Source organism: Aspergillus uvarum, assembly GCF_003184745.1.
Source record: "Aspergillus uvarum CBS 121591 unplaced genomic scaffold BO82scaffold_79, whole genome shotgun sequence".
NCBI classification, from domain to species: Eukaryota; Fungi; Ascomycota; class Eurotiomycetes; order Eurotiales; family Aspergillaceae; genus Aspergillus; species Aspergillus uvarum.
The window spans coordinates 57,420-82,234 of record NW_020291376.1 but is presented as its reverse complement, the minus strand read 5'-3'; the positions used below and the strand labels follow the sequence as shown (position 1 = coordinate 82,234).

General features: G+C 53.0%; 10 protein-coding genes across 10 annotated transcripts; 7 read left to right on the top strand and 3 right to left on the bottom strand.

The window, feature by feature from the left end:
* Positions 1 to 4: 4 nt before the first annotated feature.
* On the top strand, positions 5 to 849 carry BO82DRAFT_406873 (VanZ family protein; the record flags this gene model as incomplete). The annotated part of the gene is made up of 2 exons (XM_025639603.1): positions 5 to 29; positions 245 to 849. 2 exons carry the CDS (start codon positions 5 to 7, stop codon positions 847 to 849), a joined length of 630 nt encoding a protein of 209 aa, XP_025486925.1.
* Positions 850 to 2,304: 1,455 nt separating this feature from the next.
* ptpB (tyrosine protein phosphatase PTP1) lies at positions 2,305 to 5,187 on the bottom strand (the record flags this gene model as incomplete). The annotated part of the gene is made up of 4 exons (XM_025639602.1): positions 2,305 to 3,135; positions 3,200 to 3,465; positions 3,581 to 4,133; positions 5,176 to 5,187. 4 exons carry the CDS (start codon positions 5,185 to 5,187, stop codon positions 2,305 to 2,307), a joined length of 1,662 nt encoding a protein of 553 aa, XP_025486924.1.
* Positions 5,188 to 5,301: 114 nt separating this feature from the next.
* Positions 5,302 to 5,815, top strand: BO82DRAFT_406871 (uncharacterized protein; the record flags this gene model as incomplete). Its single annotated transcript, XM_025639601.1, has 4 exons — positions 5,302 to 5,337; positions 5,423 to 5,440; positions 5,509 to 5,635; positions 5,733 to 5,815. The coding sequence occupies 4 exons, from the start codon at positions 5,302 to 5,304 to the stop codon at positions 5,813 to 5,815; spliced, it is 264 nt and encodes an 87-aa protein (XP_025486923.1).
* Positions 5,816 to 9,585: 3,770 nt separating this feature from the next.
* midA (putative cell wall protein) lies at positions 9,586 to 11,427 on the top strand. Its single transcript, XM_025636411.1, has one exon. The coding sequence runs from the start codon at positions 10,076 to 10,078 to the stop codon at positions 10,949 to 10,951; it is 876 nt and encodes a 291-aa protein (XP_025486922.1). The 5' UTR covers positions 9,586 to 10,075; the 3' UTR covers positions 10,952 to 11,427.
* Positions 11,428 to 11,691: 264 nt separating this feature from the next.
* Positions 11,692 to 12,211, bottom strand: BO82DRAFT_195772 (uncharacterized protein). Its single transcript, XM_025630559.1, has one exon. The coding sequence runs from the start codon at positions 12,102 to 12,104 to the stop codon at positions 11,811 to 11,813; it is 294 nt and encodes a 97-aa protein (XP_025486921.1). The 5' UTR covers positions 12,105 to 12,211; the 3' UTR covers positions 11,692 to 11,810.
* BO82DRAFT_358861 (uncharacterized protein) lies at positions 11,979 to 13,525 on the top strand. The gene has a single exon (XM_025636410.1). It carries the CDS (start codon positions 12,318 to 12,320, stop codon positions 13,362 to 13,364), a length of 1,047 nt encoding a protein of 348 aa, XP_025486920.1. The 5' UTR covers positions 11,979 to 12,317; the 3' UTR covers positions 13,365 to 13,525.
* Positions 13,526 to 13,623: 98 nt separating this feature from the next.
* Positions 13,624 to 15,227, bottom strand: pex19 (putative peroxisomal membrane protein receptor Pex19). The gene is made up of 2 exons (XM_025636409.1): positions 14,039 to 15,227; positions 13,624 to 13,932 (listed from the first exon to the last, which is right to left on the bottom strand). Exons 1-2 carry the CDS (start codon positions 14,843 to 14,845, stop codon positions 13,813 to 13,815), a joined length of 927 nt encoding a protein of 308 aa, XP_025486919.1. The 5' UTR covers positions 14,846 to 15,227; the 3' UTR covers positions 13,624 to 13,812.
* Positions 15,228 to 19,193: 3,966 nt separating this feature from the next.
* Positions 19,194 to 20,886, top strand: BO82DRAFT_295502 (putative bZIP transcription factor; the record flags this gene model as incomplete). Its single annotated transcript, XM_025631867.1, has 4 exons — positions 19,194 to 19,373; positions 19,720 to 19,936; positions 20,010 to 20,510; positions 20,561 to 20,886. 4 exons carry the CDS (start codon positions 19,194 to 19,196, stop codon positions 20,884 to 20,886), a joined length of 1,224 nt encoding a protein of 407 aa, XP_025486918.1.
* Positions 20,887 to 22,107: 1,221 nt separating this feature from the next.
* Positions 22,108 to 24,070, top strand: stm1 (putative telomere and ribosome associated protein Stm1). The gene is made up of 5 exons (XM_025641112.1): positions 22,108 to 22,219; positions 22,553 to 22,571; positions 22,765 to 22,938; positions 23,004 to 23,148; positions 23,279 to 24,070. Exons 1-5 carry the CDS (start codon positions 22,199 to 22,201, stop codon positions 23,832 to 23,834), a joined length of 915 nt encoding a protein of 304 aa, XP_025486917.1. The 5' UTR covers positions 22,108 to 22,198; the 3' UTR covers positions 23,835 to 24,070.
* Positions 24,071 to 24,329: 259 nt separating this feature from the next.
* On the top strand, positions 24,330 to 24,690 carry BO82DRAFT_195786 (uncharacterized protein). Its single transcript, XM_025630560.1, has one exon. The coding sequence runs from the start codon at positions 24,380 to 24,382 to the stop codon at positions 24,608 to 24,610; it is 231 nt and encodes a 76-aa protein (XP_025486916.1). The 5' UTR covers positions 24,330 to 24,379; the 3' UTR covers positions 24,611 to 24,690.
* The last annotated feature ends 125 nt before the right edge of the window (positions 24,691 to 24,815 follow it).

The following is a 24,815-nucleotide window of genomic DNA, read 5'->3' as shown; positions in this document are numbered from 1 at the left end:
CATCATGCGAATCCGCTATCCTTTTGCGGGTGAGTATTTGCCCTCTTCCCCCATTCTATCTTCTTATCGATTGCTCTCTCCCACATCCCGATCCGGGCAAACATGCCGTTGAATTTCCCAAGCTATCTCGATCCACCACCCACAAAGTGATCCGGAGATAGTCGGGACTTCAACATTTGCCTAGTCACTCCACTCCATGCATCTATCTATTTCAGCCATGCTAACCCAATCCACCACGAAACAGGCGCCTTCGTCTTCCTCCTCATTCTCGCCGCCTACATCGGCCTCCTCCCCCACAGCGACTCGTCCAGCATACCGTCGCAACTGCAACCCAATGACAAACTCCTGCACGTCTTGACCTTCTTCCTCCTCTCGCTCGTCTTCTACTGGATCCCGGACACCTCGCGCCGCCGCACCCTGCATCTGACCCTGGTCGTGTGCACCCTCGTCCTGGGCATCGGCTCCGAGATCGTCCAGGGCCTGCTCCCCAACGGCCGCACCTTCGATCCCTTCGACCTCCTCGCCAACATCGTCGGCAGCCTGGGCGCCGTCGGCCTGTGCAGCTGGTACCACCGCCGCATGCTTGACCGGCGCCGCAAGGCCCGCTTCGGCAGCCTCGGCGGCGGCGACGGCGCCGACGATGACGACGTCGAGCTGGGTCTGACCGGGGGCCACCACCAGGATGACCACGACGGCCTCGGCCCGCAGGAGACCGGCGTGCTGAACCTGGAGCAGGAGGTGGACAACTGGGACGAGAACGCCGTGGACAACTGGGATACGGAGGATGGGCCGGACGAGCTGGGCGGAACCGTCGGGGAGGCGGGGGATGGGAAGAAACGGAGTGATTGATTGATTTCCATTGATCGGGTGATTGGCATGGGTTGGTTGGTTGGGTTGACTGAAACTGATTGATCATATAATTGTGTGATGTCTCTTCCTTTCATCAACTTCCTCAGTCAATCGATCAGTTTCCCCATCTAAACTTTTCTGCCCTCTCCCTCACTCGTCCCTCACTCATCCCTCCCGAATTCAGTACTCGTGCCGGGAGGTCTTGCAACTGGAACCTTCACCCAGGTAGACCGACCACTCGCCCTCATCAGAACGACATGCGTAACGATCAGCCTCCACCAAATCTATCCAGCGACTACGCAAAATCTTCCCTCAAAACTTCCCAAATCCCACCGTCACACCGGCCATATCCGTACCCTATATTTGTCCTATATAACTATCACCCCCATTTCCCTCTCCTTCTCCTCATGAATATAAATATGAACATGGACATGAACATGACATGACATGAACGATCATGCCACAAAACACGTCATGACCCTCCATTGAGCTTGTTTGATCTTTGCTTTCCGCCCTCCTACCAGTGCGTTTGCCTTCGCCCGTGATTCTTGTAAATGTGTCTTGTACGCAGGGAACTGTTACGAAGCGGAGTGTGCTTTCGTGCGTGAGTTACCAGAGAGGAAGGGAGGTAGGGAGGTAGAGAGGTAGAGAGCCCTGGAGCGCGGAGGCGGGGGGCTGCATCTTCAAGGGCAAGAGAAAACATCACCTGCTTGATGGGAATTGCATGCATGTGGATTGTGGATTGTGGTTCATCTGAAGCACTTCCATCGCACCCTACGCTACCTACCCCCTTCCTTTTCAGGGTTTGGTTCTCTGGTCTGGATTGTGCAGGGGAGTGGGGAGCCTGGTTTAAGCTTTTTGTTTCTTAGGGGAGGGGCTTACGGGGGATTATAAAAGTTCAGGGTGCTGTCTTTATGGTCTCCATCGGGCATGCAGAAAAGAGATTAGTGTGCTGGTCTTGAGCCATGCTATAAGTATCGTGAATTGGATGGAGGATCATGGAAGTAGGTGAGTAGATCTATCTGGCAGTGGAGCAGGGAGGCAAAATCATAATAAGGCTGGACATGCAGCACGAGTCACAGTCCTAATAGGTATGTAGAAAATATTTGGGGAAGAGAAATGAACAAGATTTGTGGATACTTCGAAGTCACACAGCCGTTGATATAATATCGCCAAACCCGGTCATAAAAGGCGACATGGCCTAGACAATACATCAAATGAGATAAGCACATGGACAGGCAGGGGATATAAGAGGGGATGGCAATGGACAATTCATAAGCTATTCATCGTGACTATAAATATAGAACAGAAGGTAGAGACGAACACAACTGCAGCAAGCGTCGGAATCCACAGAGTGAGCAAGTAAATATAGCGATTAGAGTAGAATAAAAATATGTACTGGAGAAAATTATAGGTGAAGATTATAGAGGCTGGGAATCTCGCGCCAGGGACCGCTCATTCATTATCAGACACCTCCGGTGTCCCCGACCAGCTACGCGTCGGTGTTGACGGCTCCAACTCCGGTTTGGAGGAAACGTGGTAGTTGGTGAGGTAGTTGGCCTTGTTGGACAACTTGGCCATCTTGGTGGACCGCTCGTCCGACTTGCGTCCGGGGGCCTTGCCCAATTTCAGATCGGTCTGCTCGCGCAGGACCTCGTATATAAACTGCAGCTGCATCTCATTGTAGACCATCATCATTCGCTGCTCGCGCATCTGGTTGACCGTCTCGAAGACGGGGTCGATCTCCGGATCCACGGCCTCCAGCAGCTGGCCCGATTCGAGTTCCTGCAGCAGGTGGTCGAGCGCGATGAAGGTGCCGGTGCGGCCCACGCCGGCGCTGCAGTGCACGATGCGTGGATTGTCCAGCGCGCTCTTCGAGTCGGACAGTTTGATCAACTGCAACAGCGCATCCCGATCTTCGCCCTCGGGTTTGGAGTAATCGGCCCAGCCAGCGAATAAGAAGTGCCACACGGTCTTGGACTCGCCGCCGAAGGTGAGCTGAAGCTTTCGGATTTCAGACCGCGACGCGGGATCCCACGAGGTCTCCAAAAGTGTGACTTCCCCCAAAAGTTCGCCGCTGCTGTGCTGATCGTCGTCGCTTGCATACTGATCGGACTCGACTTTCCGCAGAGGCATGGAAGGGTTTTCAGTGTTGAGGGGGAAATACTGCGAGCACTTCTCGCGCCCGGACTCGAAGGTCTGCGTGAGCATGACGACTACCCCAACGTCCTTGCTCTCATGGAACACCATCTGCCAGAAGTGGGCGACATGGCCAAGCTTCGGGCCCTATTTGTCCATAACCGATTAGTAGAGCACGCTGAAGTGTCCTGTGCGTATGTCCCCCGCTTACCTGGGTCGCAATATACCTCCTCGCCTGCTGCGACACTGAATCCTGAAGGACGATCGGCGACGCGTTGATGAAATCGCATTCACCTTCAGGGACGCGCAAGTGAATGCGGGAGTTGGCCCATGCCTGGACGTTCATATATCGGTTCCTTGCTCGAACTTCCGGATCTGCCTCTAGTGCCCATCGGTGTGAGGGGTCGTTGGCCTGCGTGCCCTCCAGAAGCCGCGTCCGTTGCATCCATTCAAGCTCTTCGAATTTGTTATGAATTTCTGCGATACCAGCAAGGAAAGTATTAGTCGAAGAACCAGCGCATGAGATGGAGAGTGAAGATAGCAAGCAGCAAGCGCATGGTGGGAGGGGTAGAGAAAGCGGGCGCAAACGGACCTACGACCGACTGACAGAGGAACGGCGGCACGGAATCATGATCGCCAGCGTCCAACGCTGGAGCGTCATCAATGCCGCATGCAATCTCCAAACCTGCCTCAGTGTCCTCGGGGAGAGCGCGCTTGGTAGACTGGACGCTCGTGTCGATTTTAATGGAGGGATGCGCCATCTTGGCCGCAGCGATCCTCTGGAAGGCCCGAACCTTACCCAGGACGCCGCGCGCCTTTTTGGAGACCCGCTTTCTGGTGGCTGCAAGTGTACGAGGACCGTTGCGGAGACTGGCAGTACTATGGGGAGAAGGAGAACGGGAGGTTGGGGCGGTGGTGGTGGTGGTGGTAGGGTTGACAGAGGCCTCGTAGTCGTTGGGGGCGGCGGCGGCGTCGTGGTGTGGCAGCAGCAGGGATGATGAGGGGGATATCTGAAGCGTTGACAGATCGGGACAGCTGTGGAAGCTGCCCCTCGACACGGCAATGTGCTTGGCCAGATTTCTCGATCTCACGGGGACAAGGCGCGCACGAAGTGTAACGTCAGCCAGGCTGACTCGTCCGACGGACTAATCGTTTTGGTTTTCAACCAAATCGGACTGGCGTTACTGCACCCAACAGTCTGAACGTATGTATGTACCGGTAGGTAGTTGGACAAAATAATCTCGGTAAGGGTAGGTAGCCCTGAGGGATCTCGGAGGGGTTGATTGAGATTATGAGTTCAATTCAGGTGGCAAAGATCGTGGCTGGTGAAATTCTTCTGCTATATTTATTTCCTTGACGATGATAAAAATGCCACACCATATCACAACGAGAAAGGGGGAGAATGCTTGAACTTGGGCCAAGGCCAGAGGAGCAATTTTTTCTCTCTCTCTCTCTCTCTCTTTCACTTGCCCTCACGGAGATTCCCCTCGCGGCGCTATTTCGAAGCTGCACTCCCCGCACTGCCAGAGGACGTGGCCACCCGTCCGATGACTTTTAGTCGGGAGGAAAGAGAGAAACAGAGCGAGTTAAAACAGAGCAAGAATGCGAAGAGGAAGTATAGCTCGTCAAGATGTCCTTGAATCTCAAAGCCAACATCCACACAGACGAGAGAATTTTTTCCAGTGACCGCGGCAGGATCGATCTGGTATAAAACTAACGGTATTGGACTAATCATTACAATGGGATTCATAGCTGGTCCTGGCAATCCGGAGATGGGCATGCATAAGGTATTCCAAAGGACCTTGAAATGCTTGGTTGGCCTCGGGACAAGAACAACGGTGATGTAATCAGGAGATCAGCTCCGACAGGCGATTCAAGATTTCCCTTCGTCGATTTACTCCGTACCTTGATGAGGGAGTCAAAAATTCATCTAGTATGTAATTCATCTGTGACAATCTCCATTCACGATCGGAGATGCATTCTTGTAAAGGCTCCCATCCCGCGCCGGAGACGTTTTAGTTTCTGATTGGTCCCGGGCTGCTGTTTGCTTGCTCAGTCTCGGCTGTGGCTGTCATTGGCCCTGCAGTCAAGTCAAGCACCAAGTCCGACGGGACCCTTAGGTAATCTCTCTTCTCGGACTCGCTCTAATCTCCGCTCCCTCTCTCAGCACCACAAGTGTGTTCCCACCTCCGTAGCCATAACCGCCACCTGTTTATGCAACCACTGACTACACTGTCATCGACAGTGCTGCTATTGGTTTTTCGCCGGTAGACAATAGACGGTCGACTGAATTTCCGGAGTATTCATTGCAGGATGGTCTTCCGGATGCTTGGACTCCAAGCGTTGGAGGTGTGTCTTTGGGCATAATGGATTCCTCTCTCTCGTTCCTTCATCGCACAGCAGCCTAATGCTAATGCACTTTTCCCTCTCTCAGACGCTGCTCGTTCGTCAGGTTTGTCAACGACGGCCGTCCACTGCGAAACCTTAAAGACTGACCAAGTCGCCCCTTATGACAAAAAGCTGCTCTCCAGCCGGACGTTTCACCGCGTCGTTGGGAAGGTCCATGAACAAGTTGAACGTGTGAAACACGGCGTGCCTCCGCCAGAGACGCCCCGGATCAGCGGCTCCGGCCGTCTCTCAAACCCTGGTATGCCAAACCACACACACACAGATATGGCTGCCATCTGTGTATAGTCTGGAAACACATAACTGGGAATTGGTGATCCTAACAGAAACCTTCTTAGATTCTACCCCGAGGAAGTTCTGGGCATACTTCAAGGAGGAGTGCCAGAATCAATTCAAAGGAAAGCCCACGGAGAAGTACTGATCAGCAATCTGGAAATACACTGCGGAAACTGCGGAGGCCTTTGTTAACCAATATATAACCCTATGATACCCATCAATTCAGGCTGTTTATGCTTTATTAGTTGCTCTGCGGTTTCTTGCTTGGTGCCGGCCTGCCTCGTCCATTCAGCTCAAATCTGTAACTGAGAGTAAAAATCTCACAACTGTTAGCGACATGAACCACCGAGACTCATGTCTTCGCACTAGCAATTCAATCTCAGAAACTTATCGACCGAAGAGATATGTCATCCAAGACGACCTCACGCGTCCAACTATATGCCCCCCACCTCGCAGACATCCAGCCTTGCCCATGTCGCAGCCAGCACGCCCGCCTGTGCGAGCAAGACCTGCAAAGTCGCTAGATGCACGAGGCAAAGCAGGGCAAACCGCACAAGGGCCAGCACAAACCCCAAGAAGTCTCATCCACGACTCAGCATGGAATCAGCCACCAACCCAGGCGGATTTGTCCGAGGTGCCCTCCAAAGCATTCAAGCTTCCTCACTTCTCCATCCGACTGCCGGGTACAGTACAACCAATGCACACAAATCAACGGGCATTTGACCGATTTGTCTCCAAGAACATCAGCATAAACACACACACACACACACACAAACCAAATACGCACGCACGCGTAGGCCGAACCCACACACGCTCCGGTAGATATGTGTAAACCCACGCACCATAAGCTCCATCCGCTCCACGTAGTCGTCACCCACCTACCCACCCACCCATCCCTTCAGGGTTCCAAATCCAGACCCCTACAAGAAGATACAGTACAGACTGTACAGTACTCAATAGAGTAACCCCCCTCAAGAATCCAGTCACGTTGGATGACGACCACCTACCCCAGTGGGGGGGAGGGGAATCTGGCAGTGAAAAGTGCAACAGGGAGTCTAGAACCTGTCCGGCACCCACTGCCGATCAGCCGGAAAGGCATTGGGGGAGAGGGGGAGGGAAGGAGACGCGGAATGTTGTGGAAACGAGGAAGTCACAGCCTGAATTCCTTCCGGAGAAGTCACCTTCCAATCGATCATGGAAGAGCTCATGTTAAAGATAGTTTTGATGATGATAAAAGTCTCATGAGTGAATGGAGTACGTATTATTGGACTGGAAAGTGGCCTCATGTTGTATGAGTGTGTTTGTTTAGTTGGGTTGAATCGGAAGCAGTCGCCTCCCCGTCCGTGGTCACAACTTACCGCTCCAGGTGTCATGCAGGGTCTCGAGGGGGTCTGGGCTGGGCCTTTTCCAGCTGGTTTCCTCGTCTCCCCCCCCCCCCCTTCCCTCTGTTTACTTTTGCTCCTGGTGTGTTGGCCAACCCAGCAGGGTGTGATTTATTTCCATTTTCAGAATTACTTACGGGTATGAGATAGATACAGAGTGCAACTGCATTTCCCGTAAATTAGTTTAGTTTGGGAACGTCTACGAGCCTAATCGCAGGTGTGGCCGCCAATTAGCAAAAGAAAAGTCCATGCGCTTATTATGCTAAGGGTAGATTAGACGGGTCAGGTATTGTCATCATTGTGAGCATCGGACAACAAACATTCGGTGAGTCAATACTGATGGGAAGTGACGCTGTGGCAGAGTAGCAGAGAGTGGCTGCGCTTTCGTGGCAACTGCCTCCCTCGTGGCAACGCTCGGGTGGCTGCTAGTAAACTATCGGTTTTGCGCTTAAGCTTTGGGCGATGAGTGTTTACGAGGGTTGGATCAGGTGGTTTGTCAGACTGTCCTGTCCTACTACTGTCTGGAAGGCCCTGGCGGTGGCTTGTTTATCGCACAGTGTGATCTGTCCGATTGATCGTACGCAGTGCGCCTCTGCAGGTAGTGGCTGAATTCAAGTGGCTTGTGATGGGGATTGAGTGATTCTCAGCCGGGTACTGTGCATCTGTGCATACTGTATCTCGTGTTCCGTAGCTCGTCGGGATATCCGGGATTGAGACAATGCGGCTTGAGAGGCATAATGTCGGATACTACATACATACATGAGTAAATAGTAGCAAGGGAAAGTCAACCGGAGCATGCGGTTGTTTGAGGATTGAGGCGAGGATATCTGCATGATGATAACGAGGCTTGGACGGTTTGCAACAATTCGAGCATGTTGCTCTCATACAGATTACATCTGACATACTGGAAGGCGAGATAAATTGCATGATAGTTGGATTGCTGATGCAAGTAGCCTGGCAGTCGACTCTGCTGCTGTCGCTGCACGGTCTTGCAGGGTTTGAGCAGCCTGATACAATCAATGCTAATGGGTAGACTTAGAATGATATCACTCTGGGTATCGCATGTCTACATCTGAGACATCCTTACATCACGGATCAGAGCTGGCGGAGGAGAGCTGTGAACTGTCTGTTTGAGGACTCAGGTGTCAACGAGATCTGATAAGACCAAGCTTTTCCCATCCGATCATGCCCCGACTGTGTGCGACACGCAAGCTTGCCATTTCGACATTGTCCAGACCATTTGATTGTCCGTGGCAGACTGGCCAGACACATTGATGGCGCAAAACAAGTAGAGACGACCAATGGACTCGTTCGAGATGCACAAAGCTCAAGTCAATAATATGTATGCATCCCAACTACTCCGGATAACGGCATAACACCACTCGCCTAGTGATCCAAGTACAGTACACATATCCGTAGGTCAAGAAGGGATGGCTTGCCCCTGCAGTTCTCTCTGTCTCGCCACGCTAAACTATGTTGGGCGATTAAGGCGATCTTCCCACTCCCCAAGAAGAAGGGGAAAAATCAAAAAGAAAAGACAGAGTCTGATTATGGAGCACCGTCGGCTGCACCGGCATATGTCGATGGGTCTAAATCGAAATTTTCTCTCAGGCACGAGACCGAGTGCCAATCAGAAATTCCTTTTTCTGCAGTACCTTTTTGCACTATCCCACAGGGTCTGATGGATGATGTGGACTGACTGAGTAATTACTCCACTGCCCACGACGCGGAGGAACGCGGGACTCCCAGGCGAAACATGAAGTCGAAGGGAGAGAAACCTGGGTTGGTTGATGGCATTGTTTGGGATGTTGCGTCTTACTGAGGTCTGTAAGAAAGGAACTGGAGATGAACCTGAATGAGGTTCTGTGGTACTGTCATTGTTGGTACGTCAAATCCACGGTACAGACCTTAAAATAGTATCACCGAACCATAGTCGCGGAATCTTCATTAATTTGTTAGAGATCGGATAAAGATCTCCCACACTATCAATTTGGCTAGTGAAGAGGGGGAGAGTGAGCAAAGGGAAGGGTGAGAAAAGCAGTGTGCTAGCCTAGGTAGTCATAATTAGTGGTCTACCTGACTCTACACAGTATGTACACAACACACTCGTAGTACGGGATATGGAGACCGATAATAATCCTAACGGCCTTAGGGTATGAGTGAGACCCATTCATGAAGGAGGTTCGGGTGTGCCGGTGGAAAGACCACGAATCAAAAGTGGTATTGCCGACCCAACCTCCCCTCCAAAGCCCCAAACAAAGACACTGCCCCGTAGTCAGGCGCCTGAAAATGCTCACAATGGGCTAACAATGCACAAAATGTTCTAAATGTTCCAAAATACAGTGCACCCCCTGGTCAATCTGTCTCATATTGCTTCCGCTGACTGGTTAGTGGGCCTCATTAGCGCCAACACTAGAGAGCGCCCACGGCTGGGCACGCGTTTACGATTGGTGATTTTGTATTGCCTGGCCCCGGTGACTTCCAGCGGCCGGACGGTTGTGCAAAGGATTGAAGTGCAGTGAAGTGAGTGACTGACTGACTGACTGATTACTGAGTGAGCGAGAGAAAGAGAGAGAGGGAGAGAGCGGATCAGTCCAATCCTTCCCTTCCCGTCCCCCCACTGCCACTCACTGACCTTTCCCTTCCCTTTTCTCCCGCCCTCTCCAGTCCTTTTTCAATAATCCCCATCCCGCACCTCCTTACGCTCTTTCTCTTACCCACCCCATATTGTATCGTGTGTGTGCCCTTCGGGTGTCTTCTACATCTGCAGTCTCTCGTTAACCCCTCCATTTTCATTTAGACACCTATCTCATCGGTGCCTTTATCCTCCACACACTCCCCCCGACTACAGATACGATCGCTTACTCCCATCTGGGCTTTTGTCGCGTTGGAAATCTGACCTCAATATACCCATCTACCTTTCGTCTGACAGTCATCTCGCACAACCTCCGTCCGTTTGGCGCTGGAAGCCTTTGAGAAACACTTCACTTGTGACTTGATACTCCCAACTAACCGCTTTCATCATGCGAGCCGCTCGTCTTTCGTTCCTCCTTTACTCCCTCTCCCTCGTGGCCGTCGTCGCTGGCCAGAGCGCCGCGGTCACGGGTGTAGGGAACGCTGTCACCTCTGCTGCGGCTGCTACTACCGCAGAGGTTGCTACTACCGCATCGTCCGAGTCGACCTCCTCAACCGAGTCGACTTCATCCACCAAAGAGACCACCAGTTCCACCACCAGTCAGACTGAGCCCACGACTACGTCAACCTCAGAGACCACGAGTACCACGGAACCAGCAGCCAGGACAACCAAAGCAGCAGATACGACCGCTGCTCAAACTACTAATGCTGCTTCCGCCACTACTACCTCGTCGAATAATAACAACAACAATAACAACAACAACAACAGCAACAGCAGCAGCAGCAGCAGCAAAGATAGCTCTACGACCACTGCCGAGACCACGGCCCAAACCACTGCTACCCCTGTTGTTAAGACCGTCGTCACCACCGAGACCATCAGCGGAACCCCTGTGCAGACCACCCTCACCACTACCTCCACTCCGGCTAGCAGCGCGACCGATTCTCCCAGCCTGAGTGGAGCCTCTTCTAACAGTTCCAGTGGCAGCTCCGGTCTTTCGTCGTCTCAGAAGAAGATCATCATTGGTGTTGTTGTGGGTGTCGGTGGTGCGATCATCATTGGAGCCATCGCAGTGGTGGCCTGGAGAATCCATGCTCGCAAGGCTGCTCATGACAACGACGAAGCTGCTGACCTCATGAGCGGTACTGCCGTCGGATCCGGTGTTCGCGAGAAGGCCCCCAGCCCCGGTGCTGGTGGAACGCCCTTCAAGACCACGCTTGACCAGTATCACAACCCTGGTCCGGTGAACGCGGCATCGAACTTTTAAGTCTGGTCTGATGTTCGGTCTCTGTATCTGCTTGTCTCAGATAAGATACAAGGTCTGGATATTCCCTCCGGAACTGTAAAGTTTGTACGATTATGACGCAGTTTTCATGGCGCTTGTGGGCGAGGAATTCCTCGAGTCTGATTTTTTATCGTTACCCAATTCTTTGTTCTGATGTGTCTCACATTTGAAGAATCACCCTTTCCGTTCTCTGATAGATTATGTGTCGCTTCTTTCCGACAAACACTACACTCCTTGACATAGCACAGCGGATTTTGTTCTAGCATGATTGGTCTCTGTTTACTTTGATTCCCCCCTCGAAGCATTTGATTCATTCTAGGAGACGCTGGACAGTGGCATCCTCGCGTCTCACTATCTTTGCTCTCTGGATTGCAGGTCTTCGATCTCAGCCTACAAAAAGCTTTTGATTGTATGTATTTAATTGACCGAATGTTTGAGAAGTATTAAGTTTGTTCCTGTCCGGATCTGCGGTAGATCGTTGACTAGAAAGGCGCCTCCTGAAGCATGAATCATGCAATATGCTGCTTTGGGGGCGTCCAGTAGACGGTCTCATGACCAATCGATCGACTACGTATTCCCCTGCAGATGGTCGCTGCGCGTAACGTTTTATCTCCCGTCCGGCAGTATGTCGTCATTATACTTCGCCTAGGGATGCTTTGAGAGGAATCGAATGCGTTTCAGGAAAGTGTGTCTCCGAACGGCCATTACTGGATATTCGACTCAAAAACAGTGCTGTGCTGCAGGTGGTTCAATCCCAAATTCAGCTTGTCTAGGTGGATTGAAGTATCTAGCCTGTGGCTGAGGAAGAACGCGTTTCTTCCGGGTGTATTCCTGATAATCATCAATTTTTCTGTAAAGAAGCATGATCCTCAAGCTGACTAGGTACAGTACCGCCTCCTATTTGTGACGGAGCTGACATGTCTGACATGTCTGCCTTGTTACTGCCTTTTGTGGCCTGAGGCACAAAGCACGAAGACTCCAAGCACGTGGTTACGTGTCTGACGCGGACGCGTTGCGGGAGGGAATCTCCCATCCGGCATGCGAAATGCGAATATTTCGCCTTATCGCAGTGGCTGGGACTATCTTCAGAGCGACAGACACCGCTGTAAATACCGCCAGAACACCTTCTCGCCATTGATGCACATCATCCACTGAATCCCTCCTATTTTCTACAACCGATCTTATCTCTGTCCACAACCACAGACCAAAAAGTGGGACTACCGCTCGGAACCAAGCCCAAAACCTCACTGCTCATACCGCGGGATCACATCACGACTACCGAGCACAGTACAGTTGCACTGCTTCTGTCCTTCTACACCTCCTTTTCCGCGACAACGCCTCATTCGCAATGATGCTCGCAACGCAACCTGTATATCAGCAACCAGAGCAGCAGCAGCAGCAGCAGCAGCAACAACAACAATTTTCGAATCCATTCCACACCACCGCAACCACACCGTTCGCCCGGACGCACTCGCACTCGCACTCGCACTACAGCACACCCACGCGTCCCTCACCACTCTCCCCTCGCCGCCAACAGTCTTCATCATTCTCCTCTTCCTCCTCCACACCCTCAACAATGACTACACCCAGCACCCCCAACACCGGCAGTAATAACCGCAACCTCTTCTCCAGCCCTCTAGCCAACACCACCGCACCCACCGACCCAGACACCCCATTAACAACCTTCCTCCCCTCCTCCCCACTCCAACCCGGCCCGCCATCATCAGCATCCTGCTTCGGATCGCCAGTCCACAAACCATTCTCCGCGGCCGCTGCGGGCCCGCTCTTCTCCTTCCACCCCGACGCCAACGACTTGACAACAACCACAAGCCCGATCGCATCCCCCAACAACCCCTCCCGCTTCGCCACCCGCTACGCCGCCCAGATCGCCAACCCGCTCACCAACGCCGCCGCCCGAACCACCAGACCCTACACGGGCACCTCCGCCTCGCCGGCGGCGCGCAACACCCGGCGCAACGCGTTCCTGAATCGCGTCAAGCGGGACCGCGCGGACGGGCGCTTCGAGAACCGCGGCGAGCAGCTGGTGCTGCTGGAGCATGTGGCGGAGCAGAAGCGGTGGGGGGAGGCGATGCGGCGGTCAGCGGTGAGTGAGTTTGGGCTGGGGTTGGATGGGTTGGTGGAAGACGACGAGGAGGAGGAAAGTGAAGGTAGTAGCAAGGGGGCGGAGATGGATGCGCTGGATCAGTATCTTATCGAGCAGGAGCGGGGTGCCATTGCTGCTGAGGAGATGGGAGTGGCGAGGGGGTTTGAGGCCGGGGGCTCGGGCTCGTTCAGTGATGAGGATTACGATGATATCTTTACGGACTTGGCGGGGGAGATGGGGATGAAGGGGTTTGTGGGGTTTGTGCATAGTCAGGAGATGGATATGTCGTGATTCTTTTAGGGGTTTTGTCTGGCTCGGCATGTCGCTGGTCGACTTCGGGGTCTGATGGAGTTTTCTTGTATCTGCTTGGGCGTTTGCGAGAGGTTGGCATTGGGAGTTTCGTATATATACGGTATAGGACCAATGGATGGTGGTTGCGTGCACCCTCTGGGTATATAATGTATGATCTCTCAATGGCATGACGCATAGGTGCGCGACGTACTATGGGAGACTATGATGGCTATATGTGCACTTGCTAGGCCCCTCTCACGACCTTTACGCACAGAGTCACTACTTTCTGGTGCTAGCCACTACATCAAACCATCATGACATACGTCTAAGGAGAGCGCAAACAGAGGGATATATGTACAAGACATAGACAAATGCCAGAAGAACGGCAATCATAACATCCGATCAAACAACATCAGCATCCAACATTGCGAGAACAAGAAACAGAGCTCTATTGCTGCGGACAGTCCGGAGCCCCGGGCCCGGCCCCAGCCCCGGCCCCTCCACCCATGAGATCCTCCATCATAGGCGCCGGAATCAGCTCATCCGGAGGATTGCCACAAGCTTGCATCTAGACGCCAGAAGGGTCAGTGTCAGTCAGTTCAATCAGGTCTCCAAACCGGTCCCATGGACAAGCCAATCGTTTTAAGAACAACAAAAAGTGTGGGAGGACTCACCTCCTGCATCTTCTCCCACACATACTCGCGACACTTGGGATCCTCATCCGTGTACGCCTGATCCTCAAACTTGGCGACGATTTGCGCCACGACAGCGGCCTGCTTCTCGTAGCGCTGCAGCTCCTCCCCGGACACCTTGCCGGCGGCCTTGTTCTCGGCCAACCAGGGGCCGAACTTGGTGTTGAGCTCCTTCATCGGCTCGTACAGGATCTCCTTGTTGGACAGCTGCTCCATCATCCCCTGGAACATCTTGGTCAGGTCGGCGTCATCGCCGTCGCCGCCCCCCGCGCCCGCGCCCGCCTCGATCGCCTTGATCAGCTGCGCCACCAGGTCATCCGCGTCTCCGTCTTCTTCCTCGGCCGCGGCCGTCGCCTTGTCGCCGGACTCCTTCATCCGCTCGATCGTCCGTTGGATGGTATCGTTGAAGGTCTCCGGTGTCGCCGCAGCAGCAGCAGCAGTTGCAGTTGCATCAGTTGCTGCATCAGCTGCACTCTTGGTCGCGGACGCTTCTCCGGCCGTCGCGCCACCACCACCGCTAACACCACTGCTACCCTTCTTCTTGCTCTTACTCTTCTTCTTCTTGCTGCCACCGCTGCTCCCACTACCACTGGACTTCCCACTCCCTGCCTCCCCCTTCATCATATCCCCAACCAACTGCTTCAAAAAATCCTCCGCCGACACCCCACCCTCCTCGAGTAACTTGGCGAACATCTCCGCATCCTTGTCGAGGGACTCCTCATCGCCGAAACCCTCGGGGATTGACCCGGAGGCGTCACCACCCGCCCCCGCGCCCATCAGATTCGCCATGTCCTTCTCGAGTTGCTTCAGGAACGCTTCCTCGTCGAGATCGACATCGTCCGTGGCGGTAGCGGCGGTTGCATCTTTAGCGGAGGAGGCAGAGGAAGCAGAAGGGGGCTGCGTGGTCGAGGTAGCGGGTTTATTGAAGTTATCGAGGACGTCTGTTTTCGGTTACCCCGCTTTCTGTTAAAACACATTGAACAAAAAACAAAAAAGAAAGTTGGGATGGGATGGGAGATCGGGGGAAACGGACCGTCTAGCTCGTCGAAGTCGGAATCATCGTCGTCGTTGTTGGCCGCTTGCGCGGATGGTGGGGTGGAAGATGTTGTGTTGCTCGCGGGGTTGGCGGTGGTCGTGGTGGTCTCTGCGGGGTTGGTCGTGGTCGTGGTCGTGGTGGAGGGATTGTTCGTTGATGGTGTTTGTGCGTGCTCAGGTGAGGCGGATTGCGTCTGCGCAGGGTTTGCGTCTGCTTGAGAGGTGGATGAAGACATTCTCGGCGTTCTGTCTTGGAGGTTGCGGATAGCCGAGGTGTGGTGTTGGTGAGGGGGTCAAGGGTCTATGTATCCGAGTGGAAGCTCCGCAGGGTTTTTTGTATCGATTAGATAACGATGCGGTTCTAGTGGGTAGAGATTGGGTGTCCTCTTATTTTGAGTCCATGAGTGGTATGGAAAGAGTGGATGTTGTATGGGAGGTGGAGTGGGTGGTTGAGGAGGAATTGAAGATCGAAGATTTGTTAGCCCGAGCCCTTTTTCCGGGTATTCTTCATGTGAAGAAGTGTTCCTGCCCAGTGGAAACTGATTAATCCGGAGATGACAGTGGAGCGCCGCGGCGAGGTTCGTTCCCCGAGTCCCGTTGGCGGGTTGGCGCTGCTGCTAAACCACCACGAACTACATCTTCGGAGTGCCGACCGACCATGTCAGTTGGATAGATTCTTTATTGTGTCAGGAACAACCTGGGTTGGGTTGAATGGGGATTTATCCTGTATTGAGTGGGTTTCAATTGATGTTATCACCCCACCACCTGCGTTCCCTCTGCAACTGCAAGGCAACAAGACTCGAGCATTGATCGTTTCTTACAGGGTGCTATGGGAATGAATGCGAGGAATCGAATGCCACAAAAAAATGACTAAGTATACGTATGACATAAGAGGCCCTTCTTACTTTCTACGAAGTTCCTGGGGAAAGAGTCACAAAGCCGTGCACCGCAACCCCAGAATCGAACCGCACACAGGTGCATGTCCTGCTTTCTCGACTACGACTGCAGGGGTTTGATTTAACTTCTACTGTTGTCGTTCGATTATGGAGAAAGAGTGCCAGCTCGCTTTCTCTTCTCTCCCGCTCACGATGCCAAGGATCAAGTGAAATGCCTGCTGCCCTGCCATCAGCCCATCCATTGTTGCCAAACCCTCAGCTGATCTCATGGCTTGCACCTCGTGATGATGATCCCTCCCCGGACTGCCAGGCCTGTAGTAGCCGCGGGCATTTCCACATACCACATCTTGGAGTTGCAGATCTGAGAAAAGGCTGTACTGTATGTACTGTATGAACAGTACGTGGTAGTAGGCGAGGGCCGGCCCTCGGCCTGCACAAACAGACTCCTATCGGAGGTCTCCTAATGTGTACTGTACCGGTACACTTGGGGGATGGCAAAGTCCGACCTGGGTCTGGTTTCTGGTCGCATTCGAGAAAGTGAGTAGCAGTAGTGCTTATGCCGCAAGCTCTCATCTATGCACTTTCATGGCAGATTGATGTTGGTTAGGTCTAGGGAGCGAATTGTTGGCAGGTCGTCATTCCTGGTTAACAAGGGCAATTTAGTCGACCGTGTATGGTATGGTAAGCACACCAGGCCATCCAGACCCCGGCCCGTGCGGAGGCAGGGAAAATCCTCGTCAGGCTTGGTCACGAGTGTTTGGTTCGTTTGGTTGCTTCATGACAGTGGCATGTCAAGCGTCAGACAAGGCAATTGACTTCTCAGATCGAGCAAGTCGCTTCTCAATCAACCGAGGTACAGTACAGTACAAACCACAACAGGTCGACGCAAGAGGACAAGAATTCCGCCCCAACGGAACCCACGAAAAATTCTGGCCGGACCGTCATCCGCTGGTTATTGAATGTGGTCGTACTATTTGTTGCCCGGCCGGAACATCTCCGCGGGCTGTGGACCAGAAGGAAAAGAACTTCCCCCCTCTCTTCCCCCCTCATCCCAGCCAACAGCCATCATGGTCTGTCAGATGGCGTCTGTAGGGTTTACTATCCTCTGGTCTGGAAAGAAGCAAAGCAGAAAAAGCAAGCAAACCCTACCTACCTACGGGCTACAACCTTCGCCAGTGTGACGAACAATCGGATGACGACGGAGTGCATGGAACATTCGAACAAAAGCATTGATGCAATCATCCCAAGTTCCGCGGACCGCGATCCAAAGCGTCAGACCGCGCGACACGTTCTCCTTCCTCCCCCCCTCTCCACCCGTTGCCCTGCATGGGGCAGGGCGGACGAGCTGGTGGCCAGTCAGGAGACGATCTGGACTTCGCTGCTGCGCAAGTTGCTGGCTCTTGCTTGCCTGCTGTCTCTCTGTCCTTTCTGGGTGTGCTCGCTTGATTGTCTGGCCGCCTGGCGCACTCCGTCCGTACCTTGGGCGGATCTTCGGCTGGGTCAGAACCTCGCGGTGGATACTTCCTCCCTCGCTTGGGAAGTGGTGCCGCTGCCAGCCAGTGAGGGTAAATGAGCGAATATGCTGCCAGTTGTTCCGAAATCACCTTAGCTACTCGGTAGGTAGAAGTGAGCAGAGCGCAGCAACGAGGGAAGAAGTTTCCACTCTCCTGCGTGGATGAGGATGTCGTAGTGGTAGTTCATAGGTATAGTTCTCCATTTCAAAAGGAGGTTACCAATCATTTATGAGAATGCTTTGAAACAAAGTAGTAGAACGGAAGCCCATTCCTATCCACTTGGTGGCCGTCAGACAAGCCCCGACCAGAGTTTGTGGAAGCGGCGAAACTACCAACCCAGTCGATATTGTCTCTCAGCGCAAACCCCTCCGAGTGGGATTAGGAGGGGGGTCAGAATTGATTGGATCGTCTGTTCCTGGTTTTTTTTTTTCACTTTTTTTTTTCCCTCGTCGCCCTCCTTCCCCTGGAAAGGCCAGTCGCACGGGTTTGTCTGGATTTCCCCCAAAGGGAATCTTGACGAGGAAAGTGTCAGAGAACAAGAGACAGTGAAAATTTTTACAGTGGAAGGAAGGAACGCAGGTTATAGAGTCAGGAGATAGAAGAGGAGAGGAAGAGAGGGGAAGGAATGAGTAGAAGTAGCAATAATGATCAGATGAGATGATGAGAGAGTTGTTTTTATTTTTATTTCTAATTATTATTCTCTTTCCACATTTTCTTTTGCTTCCTTCCAATACTAACCCTTCCACGCCTTCTGTCTCCTTCCTTTTGCTCCAAATTTTCCCTGACTACTGACTTACTAGTCTCGCTCTTATGCTTTGCCCTCTTAAGGTCTACCCCGTTCTTGTTAGTAAATAATTTTACCTCACATCTTCCCACCTTCCCACCTTCTCGCCCTTTCCCACTTTCTCCTTCCTCCCACCACGTCTTTTGCCTGCCGACGCTCGCTGGCTATCTCTCACCACTGTTCCGATTTCTTTTATGTCACTTGCTCCGCCGGACTCCCTGCGACCCTCAGCCTGAGTTCGCACGTCCCCCCCTCCTCCCCTAATTGCCGCCCATCCGCGCGTTTGCTGCGTCTGAACTACTGCTCAGTACTATCCTCGCAGCAGCAGCAGCCCAGCCCTTCCCCGCCGGGATCAATCTTCTTCCCTATCAAGTGGTTCAACACTGGCGTGTTTTACCTCATTGAGACATCCCCATTATCTCATCTAATCTTAAAACGCCTCTCACCGCGTTTACCCCAGCTTTGGTGAACATCGTGTCCTGTGAAGAGTGAAGAAGGTCAAAGTTTGTTGGTTCGTCCCTGAGACGTATCTGATCTTCGATCTGTCATCTTGCCTTGTTCTCTTTCCGGGGGGACTCTTTTTTTTCCCCTTAATTTTTCCATTATCTAAAAGTTTCCCCTCTTTTTCTCCTCTTTTCCCCTCCTTTGGCTTTTTAGGTTATATCAGCCAAACCCCGGATTCTGTTGGGTGACTCATCCAATACCACCGTCAACTCCCACCACCAACTCACGCAAGAACGCAAGGGGGGCACATCATCGCTGTCCAAGGAAATCTCCCCATTTCCTTTCCCCTTCCCCCAAACCCTCAAGGCAATTTCCAGCCAGGCAAAGAATCATTTCACGGAAGAGGGGGACAAGACATCAAAAGTCCTTCCCCCCCTTTTCCTTTAGAATTTCCAATGGTCTCTATGGTTGAGACCACCAGTCATCCTCTTCAAAATGAACCGGCCACGGATCCGGTCATTCCCAAGTCGGAGCCGATGCCTGAGGGTTCAATCAGTTCGGCAGTGTCCACGCCTGAGGCGGATGGCGAGATCTTAACCCAGGATGTGGCCCAGACACAAAAGCGAAAGGGTGGAAGAAAGCCTGTACGTAAGAAAACTGATCTGATCTTCTGAGCGACGAGTCCCTTTGCTCCCTTTTTATAATTTCCAAATTCCCCCCTCTGGTTCATCTCTTATCTCTCTGGGTTGGTCACCCTGCGTGCCAGTCCGGGGCCCCGCACGATTATCATTTATCATTATCATCACCTTTCCCTTCTGTCCCTTATCGTCCTGTCAAATCCCTCCCTCGCCCTCCTGCTTTATCTTTCAATGCACCTACTCTCCCCTTCCACCTGCTTTATCTCATTCTTACCCCCCTTGTTCGTTCCTGATTCCTTCTTTCTTATCTTGCTGCATTTTAGCTTCACTAGACTAACCCGACCCTTATCAGATCTACGCTACCTCGGAAGAGCGAAAGCAACGCAATCGCCAGGCCCAGGCTGCATTCCGGGAGCGTCGCACAGAGTACATCCGTCAGCTTGAATCGACGATCAAGCGCAATGAGGAGTCTCTCCAGACGCTGCAGCAGAATCATCGCACTGCAGCCGATGAGTGCTTGATGTTGCGATATAAGAATTCCTTACTGGAACGTATCCTCCTCGAAAAAGGTCGGTGTCCTTAACTTTGCGTCCAATCTTCCGATAAGGTTGTTCTTGTCTCAGCCATGCTGACCCCTCATAGGCATTGATGTCCAAGCCGAACTGCGACTCAAGGCCGGGGCTCCTGGTACGGCTCCGGCGAAGCCCAACCTGATGACAACCAAGCCTCCCTCCGCCCTGGAGCGCGCTGCTGTGACTCGCAACTCCGCTCAAAGGCATCCCCAAGGCATCGCCCCCAAGGAACCTTTTGGCATGTCTCAGCATCGCGATGGCGCATATGGCATTCCTTCGCCCCAGTATCAGGCCACACCTCCCTCGCATGCTTCTTCCCCATCCCACGCCAAGTCGCCCGCCTTCCCCTTTCAAGGTGCGATGTCCCCGGCTGGGGTTGATCCGCACACTCAACGTTCGCACATGATCGCCCACTCGCGAAATATCAGCCAGACGACTCCTCCAATGAGCATCGGTCAGCCAGATACGGCGGAGCCAAAGTCTGCTCTTCCAAGTGCTGCGGGCCCTCGTGCTCCTCGTGTTCCTTCGGCCTACTATCCATCTCCTTTCCAGAAGCACTACGATCAATTAGGTAAGATATCTGATTGTGAGCTTGTCAATTTGGCACTAACCACCCCATAGAACAAGAATATGATGCCCAGGCAGACATGATCGACGACGAGCATGAGTCGGCTGTAGGGGCCTCGTCCTATGTGTCTGGCTACAATAACCCGGGTTCCGTGGCTCAGGGCGCCCATCCGATGGGACAGCATGGTCTCAATCAATATCACCCGCATGCTGCTGAAGGCACCAATGGCGCGTATGGCACCAATAACGCCCCGGCCGCCTCCTCAAATCATATCTTGGGCAATTATGAACCCATGCTGGATGCCGATCCGTTTGGGCTCAGCGCCAGCATGCACTTCCAAACCCCCTTTAGCTACGAACAAAATAATACGCGTCATTGAGTTGCTGTTTCCTATGTTTGCTTCTTTCCATGCGTTGCATGTGTGCGACTTCTCATCTACGGGTGATGTTCGCGAGGATGGAGCCAGGCTTCTTTTCCCTGGCTGTGCCCCCGAGCACCTTTATGACTGGAAGACAAAAGTTGAAACTTCGAAGCATTGCCTGGCGTTTTGCGGTTGATACCATATGATTTTGTTGTTTCACTGCTGTTTCTGACGTTTTGATGTCGCGGTCGGTATTCTCTATGATTTTTCCATTTCCAAAAGAAAAGCAGCGTCGAAAGAAAGTGGTTCATGTGAGGCACATCTATTCTTGGTCTATATTTAGCTCGTTGTACATGCATGACCGGGTCGCCGAGCAGCTGCATCGGGGCCATCTTTCAGCTCTTATGAACATGTTTGATAATGGGTCCAAGTGCGATTGCTTTCGAGCAAGTCAATTCCAGCAGCGCCCTGAATGCGTCATGGAGTAAGTGTAGGTGAGCTCGGGGTCACATGGGTGGAAGATCACGTGAGTTACCCGTGTCGGACAATGACAGCATTGCTCAGCTAGCAATATCCAATGGCAGAGCAATTTGACCACGACCATACAGAAGCGGAATAGTGGACGGTTTCAATTCGTTCTTTGCAGGATCACTAGTCGAGTGACTGGGGAAATTGCATCCAATGATGAATCTCTGGGGAGGGGAGGGGGTTCAATCATTGCTATAGATGGACTACTAGGTAGAGAGGAGGGTTCTATCTACTCCCGAGTCGGGAAGAGAGCTCTTGTCGCTTACTGAGAAACCAGCCTTGATGCTGGTCAAGCTCTACCTATTAGCCAACAAGCAGCTTGCACTACCCGAGTCCATGAATATGCCTCACCCGTAAGCGATGATGACAGCTGTGCAGTGAACAATGGGCTCGGCCAGCAGCTCGTATGTTTCCGAGCAGCTCTCCAGGTGATCATTGAGCAATGAGCATCATCTCATCATCAGGGCGTCATCCGCAGACCGTTTACCCTAAGCCCTAGCTTCCCTCAACCAATCATAGTGCTCGTTGCCGAATTCGCTTAGCAGCAATCCGCACCTTACCGGATTGGGCGAGTGCAACCACAAACGTTGCCTCCATCCACCGTAGTCAATCAACCCCTTCACTCCAACCACTATCCTCTCTATCTCCCCTATCCCATTTCCCATCCCCAAAGGAGAGGCCGGATACCTACTGTCGTCTAGGTTTCTGCCTGTGTCGACCATCCGTCACCCGTTCAGTCGGACCCGAATTGTTGTGATAGACCAGAGCCTTCCCCGGAAGGCCCCGCATAAAACCAGGCGTCATGGCGGACGTCCGGTCCAAGGTGCGTTTTTTTTTCCCTACGTCGAGGGGAGGAGGAGGACTTCTCGCGACACTCCATCGTCATTCATCGTTTGCCGCGCCGATTGGAAGCCAGCACCGCCAAATTCCGCGTCAATTTGCTCGTCTCGGGAGGTCCTGGGCCGCAAAATTGAGCTGGGGAGGTCTTCTGAGTGGGAAGCGAGCGAGCGAGCGGGGTTGTGAGCGAGGGATTTGACGAGGTTGCTTTCGGTCCAATTTGGTTGCCCAGCGCCCAACACATCACAAAGAACACTCACCACATCCATCATCGAGGATTAAACATGTCCCCAGCTAACATATCTCTTCGTGATCACAGAACCTCTACGAGCTTCTTGGTAATTCTCGCCCTCTTTCCTGCTGCTTCCTGCCATCCACCCTCGTTTGTGCTGCTTTCACTTGCAACATACCCTTGCGCGACTCGCGGTTCCATCCGCATTGCCATCCATCTACATCATCCATCCATCTGCCTATCATGACGAAGCGATCAATTTCTAACCTCTTGCGTGCTCTTGCGCTTCGCTACTACAGGCAATGATCCTGAATTGGACCCCAACAGAGAGCCTGAGCCTCCCACGAGGGCTGTAGACAGACCTGCTCCCCGTGTTGGCAAGCGCGAAGCTCCCAAGGAAGCTCCCAGCACCCAGCCCCGTGCCGAGAACAACAACGCTCGCCGTGGTAACCGTGCCACTGGCAACGAGGCCGGTACGTTCATGACCATGTCTCACTCTCCGCAGCAATTCCACCCCCGGCTGACTCCGATCGGATAGCTTTCCGCGACCGCAACGCCGGCCGCACCAACAACCGCGAGAAGGCCACCGAGGACCCCAAGGAGGGCCAGCGCCACGGCTTCCGCGCTCGTGGTGAGCGTGGTGAGCGTGTCCGCCACGACCGCCAGTCCCGCACCGGCCAGACGTAAGCAACCATCTTGATCTCCATGCACACACTGCCGCCAGCGATCTGTCTGTGCGGGCGTTATTCCAGAGTTCCACGGTTGAGCGGAGAAGAGGATCATACAGAAATACTAACTCGATGCGTTCTCTAGCGACACCCGCAAGCAGGTGAACCAGGGCTGGGGTAACCAGAGCGGAGACAAGACCTGGGACGATGAGAAGGCCGGAGAGGACATCGCCCACAAGGACGAGAACGAGCCCCAGACTCCCGCCGCCGAGGAGGAGCCCGTCGACAAGTCCAAGTCCTTCGCCGACTACCTTGTCGAGAAGGCTGCCCAGGAGGACCTGAGCGCCAAGCCCGTCCGTGCCGCCAACGAGGGCTCCAAGCTCGACAAGAAGTGGGCCGCCGCCAAGGAGCTCAAGCCCCGCGAGGAGGAGGAGGCCTACATCAAGGGCAAGGAGGAGAAGTCCAAGCGCGAGAAGCAGCGCAAGGAGAAGAACGTCCTCGAGGTTGACATGCGCTTCGTTGAGGCCCCCCGCGGTGGTGCCGCCAACGGCCCCCGTGGCCGTGGTGCCCGCGGCGGCCGTGGCGGCCGTGGCGGCCGTGGTGGTAACAACACCAACGCTCCCCGCCCCAGCGGTGCTGCGACCAGCGGCGCTTCCGTCACCGTCGACGAGAAGAACTTCCCCAGCCTTGGTGGCAAATAAATGTGTTCATGCCTAACCCAAACACCGTCATGTCCCATGTCGAAGAAATCTTGCGTGTGTGCGCGTGTTTTATTTTAACTAAATAACTCACCCCCTCTACCCGGTTCCAAAAAACGAAAATTTTTTTTTTATTAACTCGCTCACAATTGACACTATGTGTTCCGTTAATCTATCTTAATCTTTTCCTCACTCCCTTTTCCCTTCCAGCCCTGTCTCCCCCAGGAAACCCTTTTTCCGCACCCTTCCAACATCTCCCAAAGGTAGTCGGACCGTCTTGTCTCTTCCGTGTGCAGTTCGTTTCCCCCTTTGCCCTGGGCTTGATCGCGTGTCTTGAAAGCAAAGCAAATATGATCGCCACTGATTCTAAAAATTATGCACGTACGATGACAGAGTTGCATCTGAATATCTTGTGCCCACAAAAAAAAATGAGAAGATTTATCTTTGCACCATGAACCAGTAGTCAGTCTTCTTGCCTCGGACATCCTCGTCTTGGATTATTCAATGGCTGGACATGTAGAAATCGTACTTAGTCTGAGACGTACCTCATGCCCGCCTTCCCCTTGCCCCGCCTTCCCCCACAAGGTATCAGGTGCAAAAAAAGCTTGGTATTCCATGTCATTCGATCGATCGAATCAGCAGCCATCCCGGAAAATACTTTCTCGGTGTGTGCCGCCCTAGCTAGACACTACGTACGTACTGTGCTGTTCTGTACTGTGCATCGGCCTCCTCTCCGCTCTTGCGGTACACCCCACCCATCCTCCCTTCTCATTAGATAGTCATACTCCTTTGCGATGGACGAGAACGTTTTGTAACTTGCAGGCAGGCAGGCAGGCAGATGGTTCGTGAACTAGAGCAGTACATATGTGTATGTATAGTCTGCATAGTTTCGTGTGTGGATGGCTCTGTCTACTGTTGATTCTGGCCTATTCTACTATTCTACTATTCTACTATTCTACTATTCTACTATTCTACTATTCTACT

Bases quoted from the DNA above. Each gene is read 5' to 3' on its own strand.
- stm1 (XM_025641112.1), top strand. From the start codon at position 22,199: ATGGCGGACGTCCGGTCCAAG. The intron at 22,939-23,003 runs GTACGTTCATGA...CCGATCGGATAG, and splicing joins TGCCACTGGCAACGAGGCCG to CTTTCCGCGACCGCAACGCC. The intron at 23,149-23,278 runs GTAAGCAACCAT...TGCGTTCTCTAG, and splicing joins CAGTCCCGCACCGGCCAGAC to CGACACCCGCAAGCAGGTGA.
- pex19 (XM_025636409.1), bottom strand. From the start codon at position 14,845: ATGGCGAATCTGATGGGCGCGGGGGCGGGTGGTGACGCCTCCGGGTCA. The intron at 13,933-14,038 runs GTGAGTCCTCCC...TCTGGCGTCTAG, and splicing joins TGTGGGAGAAGATGCAGGAG to ATGCAAGCTTGTGGCAATCC.
- BO82DRAFT_195772 (XM_025630559.1), bottom strand. From the start codon at position 12,104: ATGGCGAGAAGGTGTTCTGGCGGTATTTACAGCGGTGTCTGTCGCTCT.
- BO82DRAFT_195786 (XM_025630560.1), top strand. From the start codon at position 24,380: ATGCCCGCCTTCCCCTTGCCCCGCCTTCCCCCACAAGGTATCAGGTGC.
- BO82DRAFT_358861 (XM_025636410.1), top strand. From the start codon at position 12,318: ATGATGCTCGCAACGCAACCTGTATATCAGCAACCAGAGCAGCAGCAG.
- midA (XM_025636411.1), top strand. From the start codon at position 10,076: ATGCGAGCCGCTCGTCTTTCGTTCCTCCTTTACTCCCTCTCCCTCGTG.